Genomic DNA, 10,140 nt, shown 5'->3' on the forward strand with positions numbered 1-10,140 from the left:
GTGTGCGAACAGACAGGCGTATGTGTATGGACTGGTCTGAGGGACATGCAAGATTATTTCGTAAGAACATCATGCCACCATAGAGGTCACAAAGAGCTTTCACTCATGATACACACATTTACCCATGATCCTCCTTGTTTGCCTTATAATGACATAGCATTTTGTTGTTTGAACAGCAGATGCTGTTAGACCACGACATAGAAAAGAAAGAGGGAGTAGATAAAATGGCTATTGAATCTATTAGTTTTGTTAAGACACAAAAAAGCAAATAATCAGCTGAAGGTCTGTGATACAAAAAACACCAGCCTTTGTTTTTCCTTCTTTCAATTAAAAAATAAATAAATAAATAAAATCAACAAATATTCTTGGCATGCAAGAAACCATTTATGAACAGACTCCTCATCACATAGCATTGACATTCTAGCCCAGCATATAACCATCATGTAGTCATACATGGATGATTCTACATAGGTACATTTATAAGAATAACCAGATGTTATTTGAAGGACTTAATGTGTTGCTCCTTGAAGGACATTGTAGTGACCTTATGGTTGTCCAATGTTTTTTTTTATTTTTAATCCGTGTATACCTTTGTCTGTGTCACTTGCAATGAGCATTGAGCTGAAGGAAAATTTCCATTTTATTTTATATTTAATGGACTTTAAAGTTTTCTAATTCTATTATTCTATTCTAGGGCGTGAATGGCGGCATCCCATTGGCCACGTTTCGTGTATAGACTAAGCAGCGGTAAGCCTCCACAGCTGTTTACTCCGTGAAGTCTCCATGGCAACCACTTCAATTGTGAAATTCGTGCCATTTAAAAATATAATTTCAATTTATCCCGCTGTGGCTGCGGTCTCATGACAAATGTATATATGGCTATTCCACCCTTTTATTAAATATACAGTATACTTCATTATTATGCCAATTAACACAACCATAAATAAAGGCCCACTTGAATAACAACGTTCCTTCCACCGCTAGGCTCATTATGTATGTAATCTATAGCATGATTGTACGAAATATGTTATACTGAACAGCAAAAAGACAAACCCGGCCAAGGTTTCTTGTTTTGTTTCATTTCCACCAACTAAATAAGTGCCAAGTCATTTCAGTAACTTCGAACAATTATCAACTGAACACAAAAACCCAGACAGAAGTAGACCGAGAGTGGGGTAGAAGCGAAGACAGGGCACACAATTCTACGGAATAAAAAATAAAAAGATTGACACGCCAAGACGTATATTCAAACTTATCTGATTAACTAACCCACGATCAGTCATCAAGGTTCCTATTCAGTCATGAACTGCGTGAAATGAATGTATTCTACGTTGAACGCAAAAGCTGCTTCCTTTTCACCGTCCTCAAAGGCACGTTCTTGAGCTGTCATAATGACGTATGACACGTCTGCTGGAGGACCAATGAGAAAGCGAGGCCTATGGTGGTTCCCGTCAGCGAATCAGGGCCACCTCATATCTAGTCAGGATTTCCCCGAGAGAGGTTCGCCGAAACCGGGCAGAGAATACGGGGGTACATCGGGGAGAGAAACCTGGATTTGCCGGTTAAACAACACTTATACACCGGCTGTGGATAATCTGTTACCCCCCGGACGGGATTAGGTTTCGTGATTCAGCGGTAAATTAGGCGCCGCCGTTTTTCTGATGAGAAACCGATCCGTCGCCGGAGAGCAGTCGAACCGCGGCGCATAGGAGGCAGCTAGCTAGCTAGCTTGCTAAATATTTTTCTCTGGACACCCTTCCGAGCCTAGTAGTAGAACTCGGTGGCCGGGGGAAAAGTACTAATCAGCTAATCAAAGTCCGGAAAGAGGAAAAAAAGTCGTATCGAATAGGTTGTTCTTGTAATACTTGCAGACACGGGGCAAAGAAGGACCACCGGCCAAGCGGACCCCCCGAGCGACAAGAAGGGGCCCGTTTAGCAGGGACGAAGCCAGGGAGTGGGGAGGAGTATCCGTCTCTTGAGGGAACACGTCCCCCCCCGCTCTGTCGAAGTTACGGCGCCGAGCTAACGGCACCGAACGTGCTGGAACTGAGCGGAACCGATCACCGGGATTTGTCAACTGAGAGCCGGGGAGGAACCGGACAGAGACCTCATGAATGGAAATCGGAACTACAGGTAACTAACAACTGCTGTCGTTTTTCGACTCTTTGCCCGTGTAGTTGTGTGATTTTTATATTTAGTTGGTCGTTGTCAAGCGAGCTTCTCAGCTGCTGACAAGCGATGAAGTTGAGCTCATGCAACAATTAGCCAACTAGCTTACGCTAGGCAACGAGCTTATTAGCTGGCTAATTTTCTTTGGCAACGTTATGCGCGAAAAAAGCAAAGATGGGTCCATCTGACCTAGGTTTGTCAGCCAAGTTTTTTGCACAGCTAGAGAGCTAATGTGGCTGACTCAAGTATGGACTTGGAGACAGCTGGCCGGGTCTCTGGTTGTCCCACCCCAGTTTATGGATAGCCATCTTATCTGAATATCATCTGTGGCCGTTGGTGGGGTGGTTTGCCGCTTAGTAAAATCGCACAGGAAGAGTGGAAGTTGCTAGCCTGACCTGCCCGTTGCCGACGTCATTCGGCCTAGGCTGTAACGGACAGGTGGGAGTTAGCTAGCCGGCTAATCCCTTCAGGTGTGTCTGACAGGAGACTCTCCAATCCCGTTCGTTAGGCCGGTGGCTAGGCAATGTGCCGGGGCGGAGCAGAAGTTGGTGAACCGGCAGCTGGCAACGTTAGCGCATTGCTGTTCGTAACTCAGGAGAAGGTATTAGTTAGCTCGTTTAGCTGCTCAGTTCTAGCTCACAAGCTAATACATAATCTAGTTTCCACCGGCGATTTCTCTCATTTCTCCACAGCCTTGTAAAAATTCGTGGGCCTTGCGAGGTTAGACTGTAGCAAATTTGTTCCAGCTTTGTAGCGCGACCTAAGAATGTAACTCGTCTAACCTTATTTGCGATCTCCACTCTCCAAAAGTACACACACACACACATACAAACCCAGATTCTTTATTGTGCACGGTCCATTGAACGCTGCTTGCGGTAAATTAAGGAGTGATCTCGATCGTGGGGCCGCCCTCGCGTCTCGAATGCCGGTTTACCCTGTCTGTCTTGCTGCTCTGCCTGTAGCTGCTTGCTAGACTGATGATGGCGACCTAATAGGGCAGTGGTAAGACTTGCACACATGCACACACCGGTCAGCCATGGAGACCCGCGCGACACAGAGACGATAGAAGTATGTAGAAATGACTGTGACTATGCAAGGTCTTTGGCCGTGGGGAGGGGAGGGGGTTGCTGGCAAGGCAGTTTCATATCACACTATTCTCACTGTTCAGTGAAGGATAATTCCTGTACTGTTCCCCCACCTCCACCAACCCTCCCCAAGGTAAAAATGTATTGCAGTTGCACAGTGTGCTATGTAGCCCGTGAGAAGAGTTGAAGCGCTAGTGTAGGAGTAATGGAGTTGCGTTCAAGTAGGCTGTTCACGGCAGCTAATAGAGAGGGAAGATGGTGAGAAGTCTGAGGTGTTGAGCGTGGTGTCAGTCAGTGTGTGCTATAAATCTGTCGGCGTGTTGTGCAGCCTGTCTGACTGCTTAGGCAGCAGAAAATGGGGGCCTGGCCCGGGCCCGGTGAGTGTCGCGGAGGCCGTGCCCAGCTGTGGCGGCTTGTTTGTGGTGCGCCTGGCCCGCTGGTAGGTGCCCGGCGTCGATTGCACGGGCTGTCCGTGCCCTCAACCAGAGACAGGCGGCAGTCAGATTGAGGCATCAGGCCACAGCGTCTTAAACGCTGCTCATTTGCAGTGAAGTGTGCTTTGAGGCGTGGGGGTGTCCCCCCTCCGCTCCTCACTGCTAAGGCTCAGTCTGTATCGTTATCATCATGTTCATATTCAGAACTGGCGTTGGGTGTTTTGTGGTACTCTTCCGTTTGGCCACGCCCAGTCTCAGATGGTGGTATGGAACTGCCTGTACGATAGGCTAGCTGGCGTTAGCATCAGGGCCTGTGCCAGGCCACAGCACCTGTAAGAGTGTGAGGTCTTTTGTTTTCAGTCAACGAGGGGTTTTTTTGGGGGGGGGTGATGTAACGATCGCCTCTTCGTCTGTAACCAGTGGTGACTGCATGTGCTGGGAAGTGTGGGTCTAGCTCATCGGCCCATCAGAGGTGATGTAGTCCAGTCTGGGTTTGAGAGCCCCCCCCCCCCCCGCGCGCCCTGGCGTGAGTCAGCGAGACAGGTTGAGTCACCCCCCGAGGCGGATTTTGTTTTTGGGTGGGGGGCAGCGGGGGTGCTAGTGGGGGGAGTGGGCGGCACTTGAAAGAAACACAAAGGCCAGCTGACACACCTGAAGGCGGTGAGTGGAAAGTTTTGTTTTGGGGGGGGGTGGGTGGGTGGGTGGGGGTGTGGGGGGGGTTTGGGCTGCTGAAGCTGAGAGTCATTGCCTGGGATGGAGAACCGGGGGTGGGGGGGGGGGGGGGCATTAGCAAGAAACACACTTCAGGTCAATTGTACAGCTCAACGGCTGGGTTATGATGCAGCCTTTTCAGAGATTAGGCGACTTCAAAAAGACTTTAACCTGAAGGCTGGTGACAGCTGGAACATGGCGAGCTCTTGAGCTAGCGGCTAGTTTGAGCAACAGGGCAAGGCGAGTTGGCGTTCGGATGTCTGCGATGCCTTCCCGCGAGTCGCAGGTTGCCGCGGGCGCTGGAACGTTCCGGCGATCACCTGGGGTCTGTGCCGGCGAGGCCCTGGCGGCTGAGGGCCGCCGACGTCAGTCGCGGTTCCTTTGGCACCGACGCCGGGGGGGGCCTTCCTCCTGAAGCCGCGACACCCGAGCGTCCGGCGACACTCGATACGCGGCCCGGCCATTCATTCAACCCCCCCCCCTCACCACCCCCCTCGACGGGGGCACCCCGGTGACCGGCCTGGCGCTCGGCGAGTTTTTGGGACAGTTGGGAATGAGCGGCGGTCGCGGGCGGTCGCGGGCGGTCGCGGGCGGTCGGAGCGGTTTGGGTTAAATGGTTAACAGAGCCGCGGTGCGGTACGCGGCTCTCACCTTGAGGAACGCCGGGCTGCGGGTCAATTATTAAGCGCTACCTGGAGCACTCTGAGCCCGTCACCAGCGCGTGGAAAAGTAAAGGGGGTTTGGGGGGGGGGGTTGGATGTCTGGTTCTGTGGGCCTCGTGGCTTAAAGTCTGCCGGGTGAAGACCCCCATGGGGGGGGTGGGGGTTAGGGTTAGGGTTAGGGTTGCCTAACCCAGCTGTTGCCTGTGTGCTGGCTGGCGTGGGGCCTTTGGCTTGGTGAAGCCGGAGGAACACCTTTGGTGTTTACCCTAACTTCGCGCGGCGAGGCTACGTCCCGCTCGCACTTTTCGGCTGAGTGAACGGACGCCCTCGGGGCGGGGTCCCCCTCGCTCCCCGTGTCCCGCGCTGGAAGGGCACGGCGACGTTCCGGAAAGCTCAGAGACCCCTGGCCAGCGGATCAAATTCTCCTGCGGAGCTCCCGGCCACCTGATGCTGAGGCGAGAGCTTTGATTGGTTCCTGCCAGCGCACCGAGGAAAGGGGTGGGGCTTGAATCTCTGTTCTGTGTGATTGGCTTAAGCCCGGTTTGGGGAGTCCCATTCCTGGACAGAGAGCTGCATCCATTTTTTGGACTTCGTGCCAACTTCTGCCCTCAGCTGTTTAATTGCCCCCCGTCCTCCCCCCAACCATTTACATAATATGACATTTTATTGATAGGAGATGGCTGAACACCCGTCCCTTTTTAAAGTTTTACTGAGGTTTGCTCTGCGAATGAACCGGCGCTTGTGTATAATTGATCGAGGGCCGGCGTTGGCACGCGATGGTGAAACGGATACAGGCCTCCCTCTAGGAGCCAGGTTTACGTTTGTATGTCGAGGCATTGCGCTGCCTCTCTTATCTCAGAATGGCTCGGGCTGCGCGGTTTATACGTTTTTATGCACACATTCTGTTTTGTGCAGCTGGATCTTTTCTGAAGCAGATCAGGTGAAGCGGCTTTTGCTCACCTTGCTGGTACGGCGCGGTCCCCTGGGAATCCAAGCACCTGGGAATCAAACTCGCAGCCCCTGGGTTACGAGCCGAATTCTGTAACCGCTTTGCTACGCTGCTTTGCGGGGGCTTTGGTAATGGCCTCCCTGGACTACGCTGCATCGTAAAACCGTGTACGGTCGTCAGACACAAACTAGACGATTTCGCTTTTGGTCTGTCACAATCTACAGATGGGACGCTCTCCGTGTTCGACTGGCGACCGTGGATAGGGAGGAGGTCAGGGGTGGGGAAGAGGAATTGGGGGAAAAAAAAGAGGTCTTTCTGTCGGAGCGTGGCGAGGCCGTCCCAGACGCCGTGCCGGTTGTCTTCCGCCATTTTGCACTGCGCGGGATTAAACGATCGGTCGTCCTCCCCGACGCCCCAGGGCTGTCCGATCAGGTCGTTATCGGGTTAAAAACCAGTACGTTTCAAACTCCTGCGCTCTTCTTACTGCAGTACAAACCGAAAGCTTGCTCGACGACCGTTTTCTGCTAAACGCGTTGGTAACGTCGTGCGATCGTCTGGAAGCAGAACTTCCATTCTGAGTACCGGGGAAAGTACGCGTTTCTTTGGAACACGCCGGCGCTGTGCGGGAAACCTGCTGGTTTCTGAGGCTGTGGTCTTCAGACTCTGTCCCACCGACCCCCTGTGATCGAGAGTGGAACCCCTGGTCCAGAGAGTGAGAGCATTCACGATGATTAATAATTGGAACCAAGCGTGCTGTCCGTCTCCCCCTCCTCCTAATTACTTTAAATTTGGTGACGCTTGACTGGCAGAGCATCCAGAGCATCATCGCCAAACCACCGCCAAACTCAGATTACGCCACATTATCTAGCATATGCACAGAACAAAAATTACAATATAAGGGACTAACATTAAGTACAGGTTGTAAGTACCCCTCTATCCATCTCTCTCCTTCTCTCCTTCTGAGTATCTCTCTCCATTCCTCTCTCTGGGCACCTCTCTCTATTCCTCTGCCTCTTCTTTATTCTGTTTCTCCCGCTCTTTTAGTTTGTCTCCCCCGACCCCCCCCCCGTGTCTGTGTGGGGGCCGCTCTGACTTGTACTCCCAGTCAGGAAGCCGTCCCTTCAAAGCGGGCGTGCGGGTGGGGGGTGGGGGGGGTGTTGAGCTGCCCAGTCTCAGCTCATTCAGCAAGGTCTCAACAATGCGCCCCCCTTAACCCTAACCCCCCCACCACACACACACACGCACCACTCCACACCACACACACGCACACACACACACACACACCCATCACCACCACACACCACACACACACACACACACACACCACACACACACTACACACACACACCACACACACACACACCACAACACACACACACACCACACACACACACTCCACACATACACACACACACACACACCACACACCACACACACACACACACGCGCACACACACACACACACTCACTCACACACACACACACACTCGCACACACACACACTCACACACACACACACACACACACACACACACACACACACACACGCACACTCACACACACACACACACACACTCACACACACACACACACACACACACACGCGAAGGTGGCGGATTGCGCCGGGTTTCTATGGAGAGGGGGCGGCCTTTTCGGGGGGCCCGGGGGCCCCATTGTTGGGGTGGGCGGAGCCGGCTCTTTATTTGTAAGGAAAATGGGGGGACCCCTCTGCACCCCTCTGCACCCCTCTCTCCCGGCGCGGTCGAACCCGTGTCTGGCCCCCCGGGCGAGGGGAGCGGTGCTGGAGTCCGCTGAGCCTGTCCACGGAGGCCAGCGGCTGCGGTCTCTCCAGCCCTGACCGCAGAATATGATCCCTGGCGACCTTTGACCTTTGAACTCTAGCTCGCTGGGCAGGACTTGGCCCTGTGTTGTGATTTATTTGGGATGGGAGGGAGGGAGGGAGGGAGGGTTATTTTGGACCAGACCAGGGAGTGCCCCTGAGATTAGAGATAAGAGTGTGTATCTGCTGCAGGATCAAACAGTGGAGAGGAACTGTGTGTGTGTGTGACTGTGTGCATGTGTGTGTGCGCGTATGTGTTTGTGTGTGAGTGTGTGCATTTGTGTTTGTGTGTGATGCCTGCATGTGCGTGTAAAAGGGAGAGAGAGAGGAAGAGAGGGAACGAGAGGGAGGGAGGGAGGGAGGGAGGGAAGGCGGAGGACTCTCTGGAGCTGGATGCCAGACTGGGGGACGTGTCAGTAGCAGCAGACTAGAGCTGAGCTGGGCCTCTCTTCCTGTGTTGGTCACAGGGGCCCTGGGGGGAGTGTGTGCCTGTGTGTGTGCCTGTGCGTGCGTGCATGTGTGTGTGTGTGTGCATGTGCGCGCATGTTTGTGTATGTGTGTGTGCCTGTGTCTGTGCGTGTGTGTGCCTGTGTGTGTGCGTGTGTGCCTGTGTGTGTGCGTGTGTGCCTGTGCGTGCGTGCGTGTGTGTGTGTGTGCGCCTGTGTGCGTGTGCGTGTGAGTGTGTGTGTGTGTGCCTTAGTGCCTGTGTGTGCGTGTGCGTGTGCCTGTGCTTATGCATGCGTGTGCGTGTACGTGTGTGTGTGTGCACATGCATGCATGTTTGTGTGTGTGTGTGTGTGCGTGTGTGTGTGCGTGTGTGCCTGTGTGCGTGTGCGTGTGTGTGTGTGTGCCTATGTGCCTGTGTGTGTGCCTGTGTGTGCGTGTGCGTGTGCCTGTGCTTATGCATGCGTGTGCGTGTACGTGTGTGTGTGTGCGCATGCATGTTTGTGTATGTGTGTGTTTTCAGGACAGACTTTGTGGAGCTTGAGTGACGGAGGCCGTGCGTGATTGGGGGAGGGGGAGGGGGAGGGGGAGGACGAGAGTTTCACGTTGGCGGTAAACGGGGAAAGAAACTCCCGCTCTTATTCTCACAAAAAGTGTTCTCTCTCTCTCCCTCTGTCTCTCTTTTGCTCTCTCCACCTCTCTTTCTCTCTCTCTTGCTCTCTTTATTTCTCTCTCTCTCACACACACTCTGTGCTTTGTGCCTGTGTCTCTCCCCTGGTCCGTGATTGGTCAGCGCGGTTTCAAAGTATGGCTCTGATAGGCCTCCAGAGGGCAGAGGGCAGGGTCGCTGCCCGCCATTAAATGTGTTTTATCGCGCTTCACATTCCCCCTTGCTCTCTCTTACCCCCTTTCTCCTCTCCTCTTTCTCTCCGTCTCTCCCCGTCTTTTCCTCTTTATCCCCCTTTCCACTTATCCCCACTTTTCTCCTCTACCTTCCTCTCCCCTCCCCCTCTCTCTCTCTCTCTCTCTGTGGGTAACAGACTGCTCCATTCAGCTGGTGCTGTGGAATCCATGCGCAGCCAAAATAAATTCATTCATGGGGGTCTGGGAGTGAGTGGGCCCTGTGCTCAGCTCGGCCTGAAGAGGGGCCCCCTTCCTCATCCTCCTCCTCCTCCTCCGTCCCGGTTACCGTGTGCACCTCCCGTCTGCCGTGTGGCCGTTTCCATGGTTGCGCACCCTTTCCCCCCTGACACCCGGTTCTAGGAGTGCACTGGGTTGCCATGGCGAGTGGGGGGAGCTGGCCCCCTGGGGCTGGGGAATCGCCCAGGGGAGTTGGGTTCGCCGAAACAACAACCCCCCCCCCCCATCATCGTGAACCGCGCTGTCACCCCGTGTGTCTGGGTCTTACTGCTGTGACTGACGGCATTGTCTCCCCCCCCCCAGAGTGAGAACTAGAGAGAGAGAGAGAGGGAGTGCTCCGGACTGTTGGAAAACAGATTGAGATGCCTATGCCCTGGTCCACAACACTGGGGGGAAAAGGGGATTATGGGAAATGGAGTGCACATCCAGGAATCTTGTTTCATGAAAGCAATTTCTGCCACTTGTCTTGTTGAATATATTTCTTTCCTGAATATGTGATTATATTCTGTTATTGTTTATTATTATTATTATTATTATTACTTACTCTTCTTTTTGTTCACTAAAATTGCAACGGTGTTTAAGAACTTGAATGAAATGGAATGTTGTTGTTGGCTAGTCGGCTTTGGGGGAATGCATTTTTGTGGTCAGTTCCTGAAGCAGTGGTCAGTAATATGTGTTCAGATTGATGTAGCCTCTCTGTCAGCAG

General features: G+C 53.0%; 1 protein-coding gene across 1 annotated transcript in view; it reads left to right on the top strand.

The window, feature by feature from the left end:
- Window positions 1–1,464: 1,464 nt before the first annotated feature.
- ago3a (argonaute RISC catalytic component 3a) overlaps window positions 1,465–10,140 on the top strand; it is a 39,345-nt gene continuing 30,669 nt past the window's right edge. Inside the window, exon 1 of the mRNA XM_064296323.1 lies at window positions 1,465–2,133. Within this exon, the coding sequence (XP_064152393.1) occupies window positions 2,115–2,133 (19 nt within the window). The 5' untranslated portion in view covers window positions 1,465–2,114. The remainder of the gene's footprint in view (window positions 2,134–10,140) is intronic.

Source organism: Anguilla rostrata, chromosome 1, assembly GCF_018555375.3.
Source record: "Anguilla rostrata isolate EN2019 chromosome 1, ASM1855537v3, whole genome shotgun sequence".
Taxonomy (NCBI): domain Eukaryota; kingdom Metazoa; phylum Chordata; class Actinopteri; order Anguilliformes; family Anguillidae; genus Anguilla; species Anguilla rostrata.